This window comes from Mercenaria mercenaria, unplaced genomic scaffold (assembly GCF_021730395.1).
Source record: "Mercenaria mercenaria strain notata unplaced genomic scaffold, MADL_Memer_1 contig_1864, whole genome shotgun sequence".
Lineage (NCBI taxonomy): Eukaryota > Metazoa > Mollusca > Bivalvia > Venerida > Veneridae > Mercenaria > Mercenaria mercenaria.
In genome coordinates, this window is record NW_026459876.1 from 15,471 (window position 1) to 38,247 (window position 22,777).

Here is a 22,777-nt window from a genome sequence, read left to right on the forward strand (position 1 = left end):
CTTCTGAAAGGCAACACTGGCCTGTGTCTTACAATCATTTCTGACAAACCTTTGTAACAATCTTTGAAAGGATTGTTTGCTTGGACAAGTTTTCTACAAACTAGTTTACGATCCTGATGATCAGTGAAAGCATCAACACTCAGCAAATCGGCAACAACTCTCTTTACATCATCTCGGTATGATGGCAGTTTATGGTAACCCTTTCTGCCACGAATGTTACAAATGTCATCTACATGTTTTACAGCATTTATTAAATGCGGAAATTCCTTTGAATGCTTAATAATGCTTTCTTTTGTTTGGAACCCTGAGCAAGTGTTTTTGGTGTCCCTATTTCGAACTTCAACATATTCGTCAAGAGAAATATTGCTGTTTTTACCCCCAGATATGTTAATAAACCTGTTGGCAATGAGACGTTTAGTCTGATGAACAGGCAGAGTTCCAGACACCATTGCAGTTAAATGAACACTACCATTAAATATTTTATTTTATGGGTTTTATTATAAATGGGGGTTTCATATTTTGCACTTCTAACAACCCTATAACCATCTCCCATATCAACTGCTGAATCTAGATTTTTATGCAAAGCAGTCAGTCTGAACAGAGAAACCACATAGTCATGTAATTCATCAGATGCTTCTTTTTTCAATGTTTTGTCAGAATTTTGCTTAAACGGTTGAAATCCATGTTCATTTTTTTCATGAGCTTTTAAAGAATCTACATATGAGTACGAGCTGTTACAGAAATGACATTTGAATCTATCATTTTCAAGCGAGCTAATCCAGTAATTTTCCTCATGGTCTGGATTTGTTAGGATTTCTCTCAACTCCATAAACATATCATCTTCAAACATGGCTTTGTTCACTAGATTTCTGCATACAGAATTAATCCAGTCTATTTTACACTCGTTAGTCCACCCATCAAAATCCTTAGGCAAAGGTATCTCAGATTCAGCACTATCGAGTCCAAAATTATTCAAAAATAAAACACAGCACATAGCATCAAACACTGTATAATAAAGATGTTTATAAGCTCTATATGAATTTTTCACCTCTCCTTTAACATTCCTTGCATTCAAGAAGTTTCTGTAATAATAAATTGTTCCTCTGTCTCTGGATGATTCTGTGTTGTATGTGGTTCTATGAATGGCCTGCAAAAGTTAACAATGGAATTTAAATCAAAGGCCTGAAGGGCCTGAGAGTCGGCTAATGATTGATGTACTGGTAGTACAGTCTACCAGTTTCAGTTTGTTTTTCGTGTTTTTTTTTCCCAACAGAACATGTACAGAGACTTTGTTACAATAGATGAAATGGACATTCAATCAATGCCTAGTAAAACTTTGATTGACATTATACAAGTATTTAAACAAGTATTTAAACCCAATATATTTCTCTAAAATTGAAGAGTGGTTCGTAAAAATAAAAATGTTGAAAGTACAAACTACAATTTGAAAGCTGTCACTAAGATACTGCCCATGACTATATATATTTTTCCAGTAAACATTTACCTCCGGTAATAATTACCAAAACAGGCAATAATCGGCTGGTATATATTCCCACATGATAAAATTTGAATATGACAATTTATATATTGAAATTTAATAGCGCGGATTTTGCCACATACAATTTGTAACAGTAAAGAACCGTTCAGATATTATACAGATAAAGGGCCTGGCGATAACCATGTCATACTTTAGGTATTGTTCGATCATAACAGGTGATGTGAATTTAAAGTACACTTACTTTTGCGTTTAAAGATATGTAAATGTTGCTGAGTGTCAATATATAGCGTGATTAATGTTTACACTGACAGGAAAATTGCGCATTCGAAACTAAGGTTAGTTACTCGGACTAGCTACCAATTTCGGAAAAGAAAACCGCTATTAATAAATGCAGTTCTTTTTTAGTTAAAACCATCATTTATTCTATTTCAGACCTGTTAAATCCTTCAAAACCATGGCAGTAGTCGTCAAGTCCATGCACTTTCAATTATCCATTTTGATTCATGTAGACAGACAGGCCCAGACTGGGCAATAAGCTATAAAAATAAATAATGTAAATTATTTTGAATAAAAATAATTTTATTTATTTTCGAGAAATCACGTTATTGGTTGCTAGGCAAAACAATATAGATTTATAACTGGTTCCATAGCTTTTCTTTATCTCCTGGGTACCGACGATTTTTAAACCGGTTTCAAGCTAATACGCATGATCAGGTATTGTGCTATAAATACCACTAAACCCGTGCTCTTCATTCACTTTGCATTACTACATGGTTGTGTCAAGATAAAACTTACCAAAGCCAGAGAGAAAAGTTTTTTAAGGTTACGCTATAAAGAAACATTAAAATGCCATGCGGTCGCCGGAGACAGGCACAGGCTAGACGTGCATTACCGAGACAGGAGAGAGACGTCGAACAGGAGGAGGAACAAAATGCGCCAAATGTTCGGCGTAATCTGAGAAGGAACGCTGCCAGAGACGAGCAGAATGACCAAGGTCAAGGAAATGTCAGGGGCACCAGAGGACAGAAAAGGCCTGCGGCTGACCTCGAAGACGCTGTAGACGAGAGGCTGCTACAAACAGAAGCCGGTGAGTGCAGTATAATTGATTTTGAACAAATTATTAGAAACTCACAAATTATTCCTCCTATGTGCAATGCTGATTCGAATGTAACTAATTCTTTACGGCGCAAATTCTACCGACCCACAAGCCTTAGGTACCCAATGTAACGGGCCACTTAATTTTCAGTCCGAAAATTCTATTTTGCCCATGGTTCGTTTAGCAGACGACGATCTGGCTGCCCATGTCCCAGCTTCTTTAAAACAAAAAATATGCAAAGGGGAATTTGTCAACCTAGCGTTACTGCTCAAAGGGGCAGTAGAATTATCAGAATTTTATTCGGGTAGCGTTTTTCGTTTAAATTCTGAAGGTCATATCGAATCAACAAACAAAGAATGTAAAGAAAAAATTACAAACATAGAGAAATGGACGAACGCGTTCATAATCTATACATCCATTTACTTAGCTGCGCATGCAGATAAAGTGTACGAAATGTTACACTACATGTTTAACATTAGAGAATGTGCCTTACGCCAAGGCGGTCTTTCATGGAGAACGTATGATGAACAATTTCGCCTTCGCCAAGCAATTTCCCCAGCCCCTTGGTCAAAAATCAATAATGACTTGTGGTGGCGCTGCATGCAACTGCAACCCACTCATAACAATACATCATATGTAGGTCGGTACACGTGTCAAGACTTTAACAGAGGCAACTGTACTTGGCAAAATTGCAAATTTCCTCATGTATGCTCAAAATGTCCGGGGCCCCATCCAGACATCACATGCTCTAAACAAGGTTCATCTGTAATGAACCAGTCTGGTTACTCACGGGGTGGGCAGTTTCGCCCAACACAGCCAAATCTTTATCGCGGCAGACCCTTTGTTAGACGAGGCAGTTACGGAGGCCCAAGAAAAAATTAACAGTTCTTCAAAACCTAGCTCTTCCACCGAACAGAGTAATTTGGACGTTCATAATTTGGCCCAAACGCCAGTAAACGTAACAGCCCTTAAAAAGCATTTAAAAAACTATGACGTCACCGAAGCAGATTTCCTATTAGATGGATTTATGAATGGTTTTTCGTTACAGTATACAGGTCCACGTATCGCACGGGATTCAAAAAATTTGCGTTCAACTTTGTTAAATCCCGATATCATAAAACTACAAAACAAAAAGAAATTAAAACATGTAGGGTTGCTGGCCCATTCAAAGAAAGGCCGTTACCTAATTTAATCATTTCTCCCATAGGATTAGTGCCAAAGAAAACACCTGGAGAGTATCGAATGATACATCACTTATCATATCCGTCAGGAGATTCGGTGAACGATTACATAGACCCTACTTTGTGTTCTGTACAATACACACACTTTGACGAAGCGGTGAAATTAGTACAGGATTTGGGACGTAATTGCAAATTATTCAAAACTGATATTAAAAGTGCATATAGGCTAATACCTATAAAACCGACTGATTTTGAATTATTAGGCTTTCGTTTTGAAGAAAAATATTATTTTGATAAAGCGCTTCCTTTTGGTGCCTCAATCAGTTGTATCACTTTTGAAAGATTTGCAAGATTTCTTGAATTTTGTGTCAAATCGAAACTCAAATCAGGTGGTCTATTACATTATTTAGACAATTTTTTGGGCGGAGACAAATCAAACGTATCATGTACTGCTGCACTTCAAACGTTTAGAGATACCATGATAGAATTAGGTGTGCCGTTAGCGGAGGAAAAAACGGAAGGCCCGACTGAGGTCTTAGTTTTTCTAGGGCTGGAGTTAGACTCAAACCAAATGCTCGTTCGTATCCCAGCTTCAAAAATCCAAGAACTAATACAAAAAATTAAAAAAATTTTGCTACATCCAAAAACAACACTAAAGAAAATACAATCACTTATAGGTTCTCTGAACTTTTGTTGCCGCGCAATCGCTATGGGTAGACCTTTCATCCGTCGTTTGATAAACGCGACCTGTGGATTAACGAAACCATATCATCATATAAGGATAAAAAAAGAACTATGCTTAGATCTGTCAATGTGGTTGATTTTCTTGCAGAATTTTAACGGAATTTCTGTATTTCATGACCGCTTTTGGGTATCGAATGCAGATGTCCAACTGTTTTCAGATAGCGCTGCTGGTGAAAACTTGGGGTTCGGCATATATTTTCAAGGTCACTGGTCGCACGCTAAATGGCCTGAAGCATGGCACGATTCGGGTATTACGGCAGATATAACAGTTTTAGAACTGTTTCCAATCTTAGCGGCACTGTATATTTGGGGTGCAGATTTGTCCAATAAAAAGATAAAATTCAAATGTGATAATCAGGCAGTAGTACAAATTTTGAACAAATTAACTTCAAAATCAGAAGCAGTGATGTGCCTGGTCAGAGTATTGACGCTACGATGTTTAAAACTAAATATCTTAATTAAAGCTTGTTATGTACCTGGTCGTAAAAACGAAATCTGTGATGCACTGTCTCGTTTTCAGTTGAACAGATTCAGAAAAATAGTCCCAGACGCGGATCAAGATCCATGTCCCGTTCCACACTTCCTATGGAAAATCTTCGACGTCGAGCTAGACAGCTCATTCGATCAGGAATTGCATATAACTCCAGGTCAACATATAACACAGCTGTAAATGCTTTCATGAACTTTCGGTCTATTTATGGGTTAAAAAATCAATTACCTATTCCTGTCCAACAACTTACACTGTTTATAGCTTATTGCTTTGAGAAGGGACTATCACCAAAATCAATATCTACTTATGTAGCGGGCATCAATTATCATCATAAACTGCATGGATTTTATGATCTTAACAGTATTTTTATACAATGTAGTTAAGAAATTGCTTGAAGGTTGTCATAGGAGTCGCACTACACGAGATAAACGAGCTCCGCTGACCAAGCCTGTATTATTCGCTGTTTGTAGGTCACTCTCGGAAGTATGTTATGACAACTATGAAGTAAAACTATTTCATGCACTTTTTACCTTAGCGTATTTCGGTTTGTTTCGGGTCAGTGAACTTGTTAATGTAAACAAACACCAGTCAGAAATTGCCTTACAGCGCAAAGATTTATTTTTAGTTTAAACATATTTTATTGCTTATATATACATGTATATATACAGAGACAAGACATTTACGATATATTGAAAAGCAAAAGGGTTGGGCCCAAGTTCTTACAACATTAGCGATCGGCCCTTCCCTACATAGAAAGTAAACATATATTGTTATTTAGTAATGGCATAATTTTAATCTATTTGTAACATGCATATATATTAAGCAAAAAAGAAAAAGACATAAAACGTGGAGATAGAAACATAATTTGTCAGTAGCGTACATATATATAACTTTTGATAAGGCTTTAGGATCCAGCCAGGAAGTATCCCACCAATGATCATTGGATTCGTTTCTGCCAACATATACATTTGCAAATTAGTGGCAGCAGGGCGTATACACATAGTAAACAAAGTCAAGCGTTGTGAAAACGTTCCGTAGTTTTAATGAATTTTTGAACAGCTGTAAATACTTTTTGATTATTTTCAACGTCTAACAAATCACTACCGAAAAGTAATAGATTAACATTAAGTGGATGAAAGATTCTAGTTTCTTCAAAGAGTTAATTCTTTGAAGTTTAAATATGGGACAGTGAAATAGGTAATGATCAGCATCTTCAAACGAGTAACCACAATTACATGTCGCAGTTTCCCTAAAAAAGTTCCTGAACAGATCACCATGCAAATTACTACAGTTATTTCTAATGCGCGCATGTAGAACATAAAAAAGTCTGTTTCCAAACAAAAAATGCTTAGGTACTTGGGGCGCTTTAAACATCTCTTTCATTCTTGATTTAAATATATTTATATGTTACGAAAGATGATTGTTTAATCATTCGATTACACCTTATAAAACAAATCAAAGGGGTAAACCGGTATACTTAAAGTTGCCAAGACAAGCTGACAATTTGTGCCCAGTCAAAGCAATAAAGGAATTTCTGTCTGTGAGGCCAAGCGTTCAAGCTCCACTTTTTTGTCATCGGGATGGGTCTGTTACAACAAGGACTCAATTCTCTGCAGTCTTAGCAAAAGCCATCAGTAAAACCGGCTTTTTAAGTGCACAGTACAAAACACACAGTTTTAGGATAGGTAGAGCCACTGATCTAGCTTCTGATGGATACCAGTCGGAAATCATAATGAAACTTGGTAGATGGACACCCAATTGCGTTAATCTCTATGTTCGAACATAGTATTAGCCTGCAGGTCTTATAGGGTACAATACAATTAACTTTGTTTCACAACCGTAGTAATTTACATTTCCAAACGTAATGTTTTTTCATTAATTCGATTTTATCTCCGAAAAATTTTTTATTCAGATGTCTGGGTTGTGGGCGACTCGATCCCGTTCTGGGCCGGCGAACACGCAAAGGCGACTGGGAAGCCAAATCTTGGTATACCTAACATATCAATTGCTTGGTGGGCTGTCAGAGGTCTTCGTTGGAGAGGTTTCATACATGCAGTTGAAACACAGGTCATACTTTCATCTCCACCTTCAATAATTTATATCAATTTAGGCGGAAATGACCTAGTTTATGAAAATACCTGCGAGTTAAGAAGAATCATTGAGATAGAGATCAATTATTTACGGGAAGCATTCCCAGATACAACAATAGTCTGGGTAGATATACTGCAGAGGCAAAATTGGCAAGGGGCATTAGGCGGGAAAAAGCCAATTGAAAAGAAAAAGAAACGCCTTAACCGCATTGCGCGGAAAACAGTAACCGAGTCCGGGAGAAGTGACGTCATCAGCCCCGATATTGACGCGGAAACAGCATTTTTTAGAAACGACGGCGTTCATTTTAATCTCGTCGGACTAGAATTTTACATAGATTACTTAAGGGATTCAATTAGGAAATTAATATAAGTAAAACAAATAGTAAACATAAAAGCTGAAGCTTCCATGTTAAAACCTCGTATATAGAATGCACATTTAACTAAATAGAATTTTGGGGGATAAATTGTTTCAACTTATTGTGGCGGAAAATTCTATAAACCGGAAGGTGATCAGGCGTGTCTGCTTACATTAGTTTACAATAAACTGATAATTATAATGGAAATAAATATTGTTTCATAAGTTTAATACATCTATTGTCTGGCGAGAAGTTACAAGCACTGTATTTTCGGCGTGTGTTACTCTTATGTGGTTACTCTTATGATGTTATGTGGCTAGGGTTGAATAGGTTTTGCCCATAGTACCTGGCGAAATCTAGTTTTGTATTGCGGTTTGCTTTGTATTGTGTATTGCTTTGTACTGCGTTATCAACCCTCTAGCATGCAACTTACTGCTTTCCTTCACGCAGTGGTTTTGGTATGTGGTGACTCGTCATTTCCGGATACCTGGTCGTGTCTGGTAACTATCATACCGTGACTACTGGCTCCGAAGTTGCCGTGCATTGCCACATTATGTTAAAGCTAGTCAAGTATTGCTACCTCGCTATGTCCGAGAATACAGACTTACGTTATGTTGAAATTAAGCAGTATTGCTACCACTTTATGAGAGTGTAAATTATATGTGACAGTGCAGAGTTTGTGTAAATAGTTTGCAGATATTTGCAAGACGCGCCTGGTCTCCTTCCGGTTACGTTATCACATACTTGGCGAGATACCTTGTCAAGTATATGTTTTGAGCGGCCAATACAATACCCAACATTTTATTCATTTAGTAAATGTTTTATTTGTCTGGTGTATGATATATTAAGATATTAACATTGTAATATGAAACACTACCATGTAGTAATTAAAAGGTATAAAGCAGGGTTTATTTGTAATCCTTTCGAGTATTGAAATAATGTATTTTATACTTCTTTGGACTGGGCTGAAAAGTATTTGAGCCATTTTTACGTGGTCGGTAGCAGGGTGGGTGTGGGGAGGGGTGTTCCTTTGAATTGCAGTCAGATATCGAAATGGGCATTGTGGCAGGTGGGGCAAATGTATCAAACTGTAAAGTGGCAATATGGGATGAGGGTGTGGGAGGATACCCCCTCCTGCAAGTAGGGTTTGGGGTATCACCACAAGAAAATTTTGAAAATGTACACCCTTGATACAGCCTTTGGTGCGATTTCTAACTGAAATTTTTATGTTTCAATTTCTAAATTTTACCTAGATTCTTTTTAGTATTACAATATCCAACGTATGAATAACTGTCATTTCATATTTTTACTTTCAGGTCATGCCTCAGGACTAGAATATAAGTCTGATATAGATTCTATGTATGTGTTATAAAAATAAATTCTAGAATCATTTCTGTTACAATAATATCTATCATGTCTGTTACTTGAATGTAAAATTTCATAACACAGCTCGATATTTATCCAAAATATTACATCTGGATAAGTACACTTTTCTTAATACCGCCAAAATCTCCAGTTTCAACAACATGTTTTACAAATTGAGATGATACGAAGACAGTTTAGCAGCAGTTGGCAGTATCTGACATTGAGGTTTACGGTGAAATTACCTCTTATTTAAATCATTTCATAAAAAAGTTGTTTCGTTTCGTCAAAGCATAACATAGACGATCTACTTTCAATTTCGAAAACTACAAGAAAGTACAATTTAATGTTTCGCCGATTGTTTATTTCTCGAAAAATAAGAAATAAAATCATTTTTAAAATCAGTAGTAATTAAACAAACCAGTAAGAGCTTCTTCTCCCGATAATTCATTCGCTTACTGACTGCAAAATTCAACCCATGTGTCATCATGAATGGGTGACGGTTTCATTTTTTTGCGACCTGAATCGTAAGCAAATTATCCAAACCAGTCAAAATTCCAGAAAGGTTACGATTTAGAACGAAGTTATAGACGTTTGCATTTTCGCCACTCGCGATTTTGCATCATTTTTATCTGGCTGATCTTCGTAGTATTTTTTCAGTAAACCGAAGTTGGTATTTTCAAACGTAAAGTCGTAGAAGCGTTGTTATAAACAGGTCACGTGTGTTCGCTGGCAAGTGCCCAGGATGTAGTTAGGATTCATCCGTGAAGTCTCGCGGAAGAATTAACGTACTGCACATATCTTATTCGGGTCATTTAAAATGAAGCTGTCATAATTTAATTTCATCGATGTGGTAAACTCTTTCATAAGAGACATCCCAATGCTTTCAGAGGTACCCGACTCAATAAAATACTAGCAGTATGTTCTGGAACTATATTTTGTCTTTCGCTGGATGTTACGCAAGCTTGGTAAGCCTGCGCAATTCATGAAATGCACAGCGCAATAAATTTGTTATTTGCGCAATGATTTTAAAGATTATTCCTTGAAACAACAGGGTAACAAATGGATAAATTGGCTAATAAGTTAATATGCAGTTTTTATTTGAATTTGTGAACATCATATTTGCTATTTTGTGACAAAAAGGGCATAAAATTAGTCATCATAATCATATGCGTAAATGTATTACCAAATCCTGCAGAATCGTTATGCGTGTTTATGCTTAATGAATTACCGCGGAAGAAAATATGTGGCTTTATTCGAGTATTGCACAATTGCACTTCATAAATTTCACAGATTACATCGTATATTGGTCATAGCAAATGGGACTTCATCCGATCAATGAATTCTTTGAAATTAAAGACAATCTAATGGAACTACACCAATTCGCTGTGTTGTGAGGCCATTTAATGTGAATGAGAAATCGGGCGATGGCAAGGACTCGTCAAACGCTTTCAGCGTTTAGCCGACTCAAGAAATAAACTGGTCAGAAAAAAATGGTCAGACATTGTTAATGGATTAAACAGACATTAAATACTGGGTGATAAACTCTGACAGATGATTAAGCCAACCACCTTTGAATTATTTTATTGTAATTGGTTACTTAACTATACAAGAGGACCATGATGGTCCTGAATCGCTCACCTATCCCAACATGACCCAGTGTTGAACTGAGTATGACGTCATTATTTCTATTATTTGACATAGTGACCTAGTTTTTGAGCACATGTGACCTACATATCATCAAGATAAAAAAATTCTGACCAATTTTCATGAAGATCCATTGAAAAATATGGCCTCTAGAGAGGTCACAAGGTTTTTCTATTATTTGACCTAATGGCCTAGTTTTTAAAGGCACGTGACCCACTTTTAAACTTGACCTAGATATCATCAAGGTGAACATTCTCACCAATTTTCATGAAGATCTCGTGAAAAATATGGCCTCTAGAGAGGTCACAAGGTTTTTCTATTTTTCGACCTACTGACCTAGTTTTTGACCGCACATGACCCAGTTACAAACCTGACCTAGATATCATCAAGCTGAACATTCTCACCAATTTTCATGAAGATCCGTTGAGAAATATGGCCTCTAGAGAGGTCACAAGGTTTTTTCTATTTTTAGACCTACTGACCTAGTTTTTAACCCCACGTGACCCAGTTTCGAACTTGACTTAGATATCATCAAGGTGAACATTCTGACCAATAATCATGAAGATCTCATGAGAAATATGGCCTCTAGAGAGGTCACAAGGTTTTTCTATTTTTAGATCTACTGACCTAGTTTTTAACCCCACGTGACCCAGTTTCGAACTTGACCTAGATATCTTCAAGGTAAACACTCTGATCAATTTTCATGAAGATCCATTGAAAAATATCACCTCTAGAGAGTTAAAAGGAACAACCCGTCTAATAGCAAACACTTACAACACCAACTGGTGTAAACAGAAACAAAATTGGTAAATAGTCTGTAAAAATAAATGACTTAAATATATCTCTTTAAAAATTATTTATCCAAAATTACTGGGGAAAAGGATTTTTTGCGCATGCTCAATGTCAACACGTATGAAGGTCTGACATTGGGCCACTTCTCAGTACTTGATCCAGAATTACCGTTGCAGCATTTTTAGGAAGGTCTCAAGATAATACTATGGAGAAAATTTTGTAAATGACAAAATGGTAAAATGTACATACAGTCCCCATTTTACATATCCATTTCAGGACCTCACTTCGCCCGAGCTTGCTTACTAAATATAAATTTGAATTATGTAATTTTTTTCAGTAACTGTTAAGCTTTATTTTGATACCTACCACTGATAACAACTTGCAGACATAAAAAAGTTACAGGTAAAAAAAACCTCATTTTCTGTCAGAGTTTATCATCAGACAAGGAAAGGATTTTTTCCTGAAAACCATAAGCATCAACCCCTTACTGTAAAAAATTTAATTTGTTAAAAATTTGTGGGTTGGCCCAACCAGGTTTCATAATTCGGGATTTAAAACTTTTTATTTTTTAAAATTTCACAAACTTTTTGTTTCTTTTAAAACCCTAAAATGTGAAAAAAGTGTACCGGTTACTGAATTTCAATCTACCCGCGGATTAGTGAATAACATTTGCCAGTCGACAACCGCGTTATTGTATATGCCTGTTATTCCAAAATAAATAAAAATAAAAAATATTCAAGTAAGTGTAAAAACCGCACCTGGGTATAGTCTTTCACATTCGCATTCATAATCAAAAATAACCTGCAAAAGTGACAATGGCTTGTGACATCACTTTTTTTTATATGTATAAATTTTTAAATCGGGATAGTGAAATGATTGCATTTGGAAAAGGGGCATTAATAATAATTGTAGACTTATTTTGAGGTCAATGTATGTTTATGGACCTATAAAAATCTACTACCTCAGCTCATTCTGGGAAAAAATTTTTTTAACGGTCCGTAAAAAAAAAACTTTACTGTCCTGGCAAAAAATCAATAACTGTATGATATTTAATATCCAAAGTATTAGTATTTACATATGAAAGTAAAAATAAAGGCTAGTTTTAAAAAAGTCAAGGGGAGCCGAATAAGGAAAATTTCTTTTGTTTTTTCTGTTAAAACACGCTTTTGACATTCAAACAATCTCTGTTTGGGTTAAAAAAAAATACTCGGAAATAAAAAATATACAAAAGTGTTGTAAAATTGGTCGTTCCAGCTTCGTTTAGAAGATCAAGTATTTAAAGTCAGTTGGTGGGGCAAATGAAAAAAAAAATTCACCTCTGGGAAATTCATCAACCTATGAAAATCCTCAATTTTCAAAATAAATCCTCTAGTCTTCAACCCACGTCGGCATTGCTCATTTTTTTTGGCAAGTGATTTTTTTCTCAGACCTATATTTTTAACAACAAAGACATATTAAAATTTTTAAATCAAAATCAAAAAAAACGTGTGCTCATAACACTACACATGAGAAATGTACTTTTTAAAAAAAAGAAACCCTTTTCACAATTAAAAGAAAAATACAAGGGGTCATGATGTCCCGGGAACGCTCACCTGAGTAATAGGGCCCAAATGTTTCAAATGGCAAACGGGCCCAAAAAATTTAAAGAAGGTAGGTCAGTAGGTCCATTCATGTAACTGTTTTAAATCGGGTTGCAAAACTGTATATGTCACCCAAAATTCCGGGCGAAATTTTAAAAACAAAAAAGTAGGTAAGGTCACAGTCAAATTTTCCCCAAATTTGTTGGGGTCATCAAAATTTAATTAAACAGAGTAGAAATTGATCTGAAATTCTTAAAGTATTTTTCCATATAACTCATAATTAAAAAAGTGCCCCCGGGTGGGGCCTCTTTTCCCCAAAATTGCTTTTTTTAAACAAATTTGTTACTTTCCCCAGGCAATGCTACATACCAAAAAAAATGTATCAAAGGACTGGCCCTTGAATTTTCGACAAGAAATCTAATTTTATTTCCTTTAAAAGGGGCCCTATGTTAAATTGGACCCCCAGGCAGGGCCTTTTTTCCCCATAGGGACAAATTTGAAACTTTTTGCAGAGAAACACAGGAAATGCAACATATTTCTTCAATACCTAGGCCTTGCTTTTCAGGAAAGAAGTTTTTAAGTTTTTTTTCCTTATAAGTCTATGAAAACCTGAGGCCCCCGGGACGGGCCTTTTTTCCCCCCAGGGGATAATTTAAACATTTTGGTGATGACTACAAGCAATGCTCCTAAAAATTTTAAAAAAGGGCCGGGTCTTGGGGTTTTACCCAAGAAGATTTTTTTAATTTTTTTTATTAAGTCATTAAAAATTGTGCCCCCCGGGGCGGGGCCTCTTTTCACCCCACCAAAGGACACCTTGGACAATTTTGTGAGGACCAAAAGATGTGTCATAGCAAAATTCAAGGCTCTACGTTTGCTTTTTGGGACAAAAATTTTTAAAGTTTTTCTTTTCGGCTGCCATGGCAACCGAGTTCTGCAGGGAATTTTAAATTTTTTTCAATAATTTTAAAAAGGGACCCCCCAAAATTCATTCCTGTGAAGTATTAATAATTCTGCCTAGGGTTTTCAGAAAAAGATTTTTTTGAAATGTTGACGGAGCCAAACCCCGCGGGAATTGAGCAGTCAGAAAAGGGCACCATGAGCCTTTTGCAAAGGGGGGTAATAATTCATAATCAATAAAAGAATGTATTGCCCTCCCTTAGTAAGCTAAAAGTGAAAGGTATTGAATTTTGGGGGATTTGCTGTTCTAAAGCCCCCTGTTTCCCCCAAGAATTTTGCTTTTATATAAAGGGCATAGTACAAAGTGAAAAAAGCTATTTAAAAAAATTCAGGTCATTCCTAATGGGATTTAGTTTCCCTTTAATGTCAAACCATCAAAATATGCCTTTATCAATGACTTAAAGTGGGGGTATTTATTACTTTTTCTAAAAAAAAAATTTTAAAAAGAGATTAATTTCACCTCCAAAAAAACTTCTTCTATAATCTTTCCCCCTTTTTTTTGGAACAAAAATTCTCATCAAAAACTTCAAAAGCTGATTTCTCTGGTCTTCTTCTCTCACAATCAATAGTCCTAAAGAAAATGAAAAAGAAAGAACAAATCATGTATAATTCTAAATATCCAAAAACAACTAAATTTATTAAGCAAAATTATTTAATTTTTTACCTACTGAAGATAGTTTCCGAATGAAATATTAAATTTAAATTTTTTTCAATATGGCATTGCAACAGCATCTTTGCCTTAAAATACTTTTTTTCCCTTTTTTTTTACCCGGGTTTTTTCATTCCGCAAAAACATGTACATGCTTCAGATGATCGGATACAGATTTCCTAGTGTTTTCCCCCATTTGTTCATTATTTCAATCCTTGAACGACCACAATAAATGTTAGTTCATCAGCAGTAAATTTAAGATATTTACTGATGGAATAAAGTCTGGCTGACAAACTTTCAACAGCTTTCATGATGTACACGTTTTTTTCACTACAATTCTTCAATCACACCTAAACATTAAAACAATGCAAAGACGTGTTTTTGCTGGGATACCTGTATGACGGTGATATTTTTGTCCCAAATTTTCTCCTACCGTTGGGAAGTTCGGTTGACCTGTTTTCCATTATTTTTAACTTTTAAGCAGTTTATTATCCAGATTTTCCCCAGACTTTCAGTTTTTTCGAGATGTCTGTGGTCAATACAGTTCCCAATTTTTCAAGCGTTCAAATCCAAAATAATTATTTTAAAAATGATATCAAAAATTTTACTACTCGAGGTCAATTACTTAAACTCAATACAAGTTATAACAATTAAAAATAAAAAAATTTCGTCTAAGATATGCAATTAATAGAAGACAGGTTTTTTTTTTTTGCTTTTTCACAATGCCCACAGAGTGTCAGATGTCACAAAGTTGCCCGTCATCAACTTGGGCCCAATTCAAGGGCCAAATGCAATGAGTATTGAGTTTGGGCCCTTTGCCGGTTATCGAATTGGTGAATATTTTGCCCACCAAAATGCAGCAAATTTGGGGAAGATCGGATGAAAAATGTGTGAATTTGGGCGGACAAAGGGTAAATTCGCGTTTTTCAAGTAATTCAAGGGCCTAATCACGGGCCTGAAACAATTTTTGGGGTTTTTCGAAATTGGTCGGAATTAGCTCAAACTTGAAAGGGAAATTTGTTGAAGATCGAAAGAAACGTTTCACTTTGTGAGCGGATATATTTGGTGCTGGCTCGCCCCGCATAAGTATTTACTAATAGGCCCCACTTTCAAGAGACAGGGTTGCTAAAAAAATTTCAATTTTCATAAAAAAGTGAAAAAAAAATCCCAAATTTTAAATTTGAAGAAAAAAAAATCATCAAAATTGCACAAACAATTTTTACCCCCAAATTTTGAAACAATGTTGTCATGGCAGTTGTTTTAAAAAGGGGTTGTACAAATTTAAACAAAATGATGGAAAATGCTTAAACAAATGTTACTATTCTATGGGGTAACTATTTCCAAATTTTGGAAAAATTTTTTGCGTCAAATCCCCAATTTTGGGGTATAATCAGCAAAAAAAAACCGGAAGGGTGATTTAATCAAACTGAGCGGCCCATACTTGCTGGCGTTTCTCAACAACAGCTGTCACAAGAAAAGCGCGCTAAAACTTTTTCCAGTTGAATAGTGAAAAATTTCCATTCCAATAACATAAGGGCCCTTTTTCAGACTGATGTATAAAAAGAGCTGCCCAGGAGACAGCGGGTCGACTATTTTGATGTGGATAGTGAAAATGGGATGCGCGGGTTTTTTTTGCGCATCTTTCTGCGCAGCCTAAACTGACATGAATAAATTTGTTGACACGAGTGACAGACAATCTTTAAAAAAAAGAGAATCTTTAATAAAATAACATTTAGGTTTTTATCTAATACATGTTTTATGGTTTAGTGTTTGGCAGTTTTTGCAACTTTCGGAATGCCCTTTTTTGGGGTGTTTTGAAGCGCATTAGTACAAGACTTTTGTTCAAAAAAGGGTCATGATGACGTGGATCGCTCACCCGGTAATTGAGCTACTGTTTCAAATGTCAAACGATGATAAAATATTAAGAAATTAGTGGTACATTCATGGTCAATGATTTCAGTGTTTTACGGTTTTTGTTTCAAAACTGTGTAGCATCAAATTTCAAAGGCCCGCATCTTAAAAACAAGAAGCAGGCATAGGTGAAGGCACGTCAAGTGACATCATATTACTTTGGGTCATCAGGTAATTATAATTAAACAGTCTTGGAAATAGGATCAGATGATTTTTTAAGTATTTTTCCTATATAACATAATAACTAAGTGACCCCAGGGCGGGCCTTTTTAACCCCATGGCATAATTTAAACATTTGGTAGAGGCTTCTAGAAAAATGATCATACCAAATATAAAAAACCCTAGGCGTATGGTTTCAGCCCAAGAAGATTTTGAAGCTTTTTCCTATTATAAGTCTATATAAAACTTGGGACCCCCAGGGCAGGGCCTTATTTCACCCAAGGGGTACAATTTGAACAATTTTGGTTGAGGACCATAAGACAATGCTACAAACAAAATATCAAAGGTCTAAGTGTTGTGGTTTCAGACAAGAAAAATTTTTAAATTTTTGTTCCTATTATAAGTCTATGGAAAACTTGGGACCCCGGGGCGGGGCCATATTTGACCCTAGGGGGATAATTTGAATAATCTTGGTAGGGAACCACTAGATGATGCTACATACCAAATATCAAAGCCCTAGGCCATGTGGTTCTGTACAAGAATATTTTCAAAGTTTTCCTTATATAGTCTATATAAACCATGTGACCCCCAGGCGGGCCATATTTGAAAACTAGGGGGATTATTTGAACAATTTTGGTAGGAGGCCACTATTGGATGCTACACACCAGTATCAAAGCCCTAGGCCCTGTGGTTTTGGACAAGAAATATTTTTAAGTTTTTCCCTTAGTTTGCCAATCGCAACCAGATTTCCGCATGGAATTCGATTATTGAACAATTTGAAATGGGCCACCCAAGGATCATTCCTGTGAAATTTGGTGTTATTCTGCCCAGTGGTTTTCAAGAATTTTTTTTTTTGAAAATGTTGACAGATGCTCGAGGGTATTTCAGTCATAGATGTGGGTGATGATGAGGAATAACTATTTCTATGAAGTAATTACAGAGATAAAGAGAAAGTGAATCAAAACTTTAACCAATAATGCAAACGTTGATGCCAGGGCGAGTAGTATAGCTCTCCATATAGTCAAGCCAACAATGAAAAGCTAAATAAACTGGAGCTGCTTTTGCGCATGTCTCCCACAACTGCCTAATGACATAAATGATAATTAAATAAGAAGTCAGTCTTTATATACTGTTTACTAACTACAAAACTTTTAATATACCTTTAAGAGTAAAAGGCCTACTTGGGTAATTCAAATGCTATAATTCCGAAGTGCCTCAGCCAAATTTTTCATCTTATCCAACTTGCCTGGATAAGTTTGGTTAAATCGTATGAGAAGTTCAAGTTAGAGCGGTTGAAGAAGAGAAAAAGGGCAGTTTTAGGTTATTCAAGGGCCATAATTTATAAGAGCCCGGGCCCCACTTTGGGTAGTTATAACTTAGGGACGAGGACTTATTGTCAAACACATTTTCTTCAAGTTAATAAAGATCAAATGAGAAATACTCTACTTGGAGTGAGAGAAAAGTAAAAAAGAGATGTCCGTAAGACAGCACGGGTCAACTTTTCTCAGTGCTTCCCCTCTGAATTAGAGCTTTGCCATTAAAAAATCCAAGTTAAAAAGGGACATAACTCTGTCAAATTTAAATCAGAGTTATGGGAATTGTGTCTCCTAGTGCAGACTTTATAAATAACTATTTGAGTTTGAAGTCAAAAGCTTAATGGTAACCGAGATATTTGACCCTTTTTCAAAAAAATTATAAAAAAATCTAAGTTAAAAAAAAGGGGCATATTCTGTCAAATTCAAATCAGGTTATGGGATGTTTTTTTCCCGGTTACACTTTTATGGTAAACAAGTATTTTAAGTTTCAAGTCAAAAAGCTTTGATAGTAACACAGATATTTGACTTTATCAAAAACTTTAACCAAAAGTTCTAAGTTAAAAACGGGCATAATTATGTCAAAATTCAAATCAGAGTTATGGGAATTGATTCCTGGTGTAGACTTTGATAGTAAACAACTATATAAAGTTTCAAGTCAAAAAACTTTAAAAGTAACAGAGATATTTTGACTTTATCAAAAAAATTAAGAAACGGCGACGCCGAACGCGACGTACAATAGCTCTACCTTTTTCTTCGAAAAGTCGAGTAAAAAGCTAGTGATTGAACTTTTCCAAGGTCTTATAGTCAAACACATCTTGTTGAAGTTTGGTGAAGTCGGATGAGAAATGTTTGACTTAGAGTTTCACAAAAATTGTGACAGACAACCAGACAGAAAAAAAACATACGACATACATACACAGACATGAGTAAATCAATATGTTTCCCACACCACTGTGTGGTGACAGACATAATACTCTTTCAAAACTTACTATGTGAAGCTTTTTAATATTGAAATTTAATAGTAAATATCACATACCCTCTGTGTACATCCGCCATGAAGTAACACCATTCCATTCAAATACTGAAGAGTTGTCATTTCTCTATTTCTTGCATGTAATGCAATGCCAAAAGCAAATAAGACATGGTGAAATTCTTTACTCGGAACAGACATCGGAATGTCATTTGAAGCCATGGATGACACAATCCGGAGAGTATTTGGAGCACCAAGTAACAACTGCTGGTGTAAGGTATCCCAAGAAAACTGCATTATTCCATTATAGGACTTATCATTCAGCACAAAGGCAGACTTCCTTTTACAGATGCTAGCACACTGACTGTACAATAATTGCAGCACATGAAACAACATCTTCTGGGCAAGTTGACTTCAAAATAGTTAGCAGTTTCTTTTCTACATTTTCATTTGTAAAAATGGCTTTGCACATTTTAATGTATGCTGCACTGGTTACTAGTGCTGTCTTCACTCCACTGTCATAGTATATGGTTATCTGCAATTACATATAAAATGATAAATTAGAATTCTGGAAAGACCTACTCACTCAGCATGACATGATTTCTTGAATAAAAAATAATGTCTAATAGGTATTTTACAGTAAAATAGCATACAGTATAGGAAATTTAAATTTATATTTAAATTAACAGATTCACTAATATTATCAATGAAATAGACTTACTTTAAATTTAGGTGTAGTAATAAGCTAGTCTCTATATACAATACATTATCGCGATGCAGATGCAACTTTATGGTACATATTGCGATACAAAGTACGTATCATAAGTAAGCATTCATTTGACAAAATAAAAATGTTCTTACACTTGGGAAGTAATGAAATTTTTTATCTAAAATTGAAAAAAAAATGTTATAAATGATGAATTTGTTTAGTTACTATCTTTAAGGTAGTTCTACACATTTGGATCAATTTTTTTTCTACAATGTAGAATTTGATTTAAACTCTATTTTTTCCAAACTTTAGAGATACCAAGAAAACCAGCAAATAAAAAGAATAGGGTCATGTGCTTGATTTTTTGCTAGACTCATTTGAAAAATTTGGACTTCACGCAATATTTCATAATAGGAGTCTATGGAAATTCATAACTTTCATAAAATTTACACGAATAGAATTTTTTCTCAGTGTAAGATTTTGATGAAACTTCTCATTGTAAATAAACACATGGCCTATAATTTCGTGAAATAAAAATGTATAGGTCCGTTGGCTTGTTTTTGGGGACATTTGACCATGATTAAAGTAAACCCGGACTTTTTCGCGCAAACTTTAAGTCATTATTTTTTATTTTAACACTCATATGTTTTAATGTCATACTTTTACTTTAGAAATATAGCAAATTTACTCACAGGTTTCAATCATTCATAAAATGATTTTCATTTCCATACGCCGAATCCAGGTTTTTATTCTACGTTTTCCGGATAATGATGTTACGCCATCACTTCCGGTTTATCAAAACGTGCAGAACTACCTTAATACTGACTGTTATGAAAATTTAATTTACTATTTCTAGTTTTCACTATATTGCTTCTGTATCACGAAAAAGGCCTATGACCTGTATCGCCAGACTAAATCGTATCATTATACAGTGAATTTCAATATGTAGTTACATTCTTAAAAAATAAAAATACATTGTATCTGCAAACTAATACAGATTTAACAGTACAAATAACAGTACTGTTGATAAAAAACATTTTCTTCATTCAATAATAATACATATCGTAAAGGCACTGGCCTCAGCATGGTTGGAAAAAAGAAGATTTTATTACAGATTCAAAAATTACCTCTGTATTTCTTTAAAAATCGTTGAAACTAAATTTTAAATATTTATTTTTTTCTTTATTCGCATTTTCAAAATAATTTGGATAGGAAAACTCATGTTTAATGTTCATAATAAATTTAGACCAAAGTTTAATTTTAAAGAAAGGTAATTTTAAATAAAAATCTGCAGGCCAGTGCCTTTAAGGACTGATAAAACTCGGCTGTAACTGATAATGTACAATACGTTTTACAATTTATTATATTTTTTTGTATTTCTTTTTTAAAAACCCAATGAGAGTAGCTATCTCTAGATTTGTGTGCAATATCAGAATAATTTTATAACTGCAAAGTTTTGGGCAGAAAATATTAGAAATAAAACATTTATGTTTTGATATAGAAGTATTTGTATTATTATAAATTTTTGTACATAATTATTATGTTAGCAGTCTATAAACTATAAAAAAAAAACAACCCTGTGAATTATTATTTATGCACACTGCAGCAGTATTTAAGTTGCATCCAAATATGAAAAAAATATGGGCCTTTAAAAATTCAGGTATGGTACTGTTGTTGCATTTTCAGACACACTTCTACAAAAAAGTAACAAACATAAAACTGGGTAAGTAAACATAAAGAATAACCTCTTTCCATAGCGAATGCTGAAAATAATAACAAAACATTATGACAATTCATTCTGATGTTATTAATTACCTTGGAAATTGAAACGAAAAACGAAATGAGACATAGGAAATGAATGAAATTTGAAAGATAACTTTGATAGATTCAGCTGATTATTTACTGCTTATGTGTTTTTTTGTTTCTCATAAAACATTATGAGATCAATTAGAAAAACCAATTAAAGTTCAACTTCACATCTTTCTTTTCCAAGACTTTTCAAAGTATTCGTAACTGGCAACCCTGTTTATGCGAAATTATTTCAAAATTCCTTGATGAATGGTGGAGTTATGGACACATTAAAAAAAAGACCATGTTAACCTTTAACATCTCAGTGTGACATTGACCTTCCAGTAAGAATTTACACAGACGTACGCACGGACGAGTACACAGACAGAATGACTGACAGACGGACAGTGTGACTTCAAATCCCACCTTTGGGGTATAAAAAATTGGTGGTGTTGAAAGGATTTAAAAGGATTGATGGGTTTAGAAAGTTAATGAATATTTTTTTGGGTGGTAAAGGGTGGGGAGGGGTTTAATGCAGATTTTTGCAGTCTGCACATTTTTGTCATTTTCAATATATACCAAATTTAAAGTCAATACGTAAAGCTTTAATACTTTTTAAGTCATGCTAAAGCAAAACAAAATATGATTGGCAGATTTGACTTTGCTGATCTACCACCCTGGTTCATGCATTCTGCACAGTGCCTCATTTTTCACCTATCTGCAGCAGCATTGGCCCACTGTTATGGATAGTGAAAGGGTAAACCTTTGACCTTTAGCTGTGACCTTGACCCTGAACTGATATGGCTGACTCATGAATTCTGCACAACGTCTTGATGAGGTGATCATTTGACCAAGTTTCATGAAAATCCTTCAAGGGGTTTAGGAGATTTCAGAGCTAAAACCTTTGACCTTGAGTTGTGACCTTGACCTGAGCTGACATGGCTGTCTCATGAGCTCTTGAAAGAGGTGATCATTGACCAAAGTTTGATGGGAAAATCCTTCAAGGGGTTTAGGAGATACAGAGTGGACAACAACATGGAAGGCTCAAACATTTGACCCCCCAGTTGTGACCTTGACCTTGACCGGCATGGCTGACTCATAAGTTCTGACATCCTCTTGATGAGGTAATCATCTGACCCAAGTTTGATGAAAATCCTTCAAGGGGTTTAGGAGATAACGACCGGACACGAAATGGAAGGCTCAAAAATTTGACCTTAAGTTGTGACCTTGACCTTGAGCTGGCATGGCTGACTCATGGGTTCTGCACATTCTCTTGATGAGGTGATCATTTGACCAAAGTTTGATGAAAATCCTTCAAGGGGTTTATGAGATACAGAGTGGACACAAAATGGAAGGCTCAAACATTTGACCCTCAGTTGTGACCTTGACCTTGACCCGGCATGGCTGACTCATGAGTTCTGCACATCCTCTTGATGAGGTGATCATTTGACCCAAGTTTGATGAAAGTCCTTCAAGGGGTTT

The 22,777-nt window shown here is 35.2% G+C and overlaps 1 protein-coding gene across 1 annotated transcript; it reads right to left on the reverse strand.

Annotated features, from left to right (window-relative positions):
* Window positions 1-454: 454 nt before the first annotated feature.
* On the reverse strand, window positions 455-19,328 carry LOC128551957 (uncharacterized). Its single transcript, XM_053532924.1, is given in 7 exon segments — window positions 455-1,147; window positions 12,573-12,629; window positions 14,799-14,847; window positions 14,849-14,862; window positions 14,864-14,895; window positions 16,106-16,139; window positions 18,865-19,328. Coding segments are annotated over 7 exon segments (1,209 nt in total). The 5' UTR covers window positions 19,195-19,328.
* Between the last annotated feature and the right edge of the window lie 3,449 nt (window positions 19,329-22,777).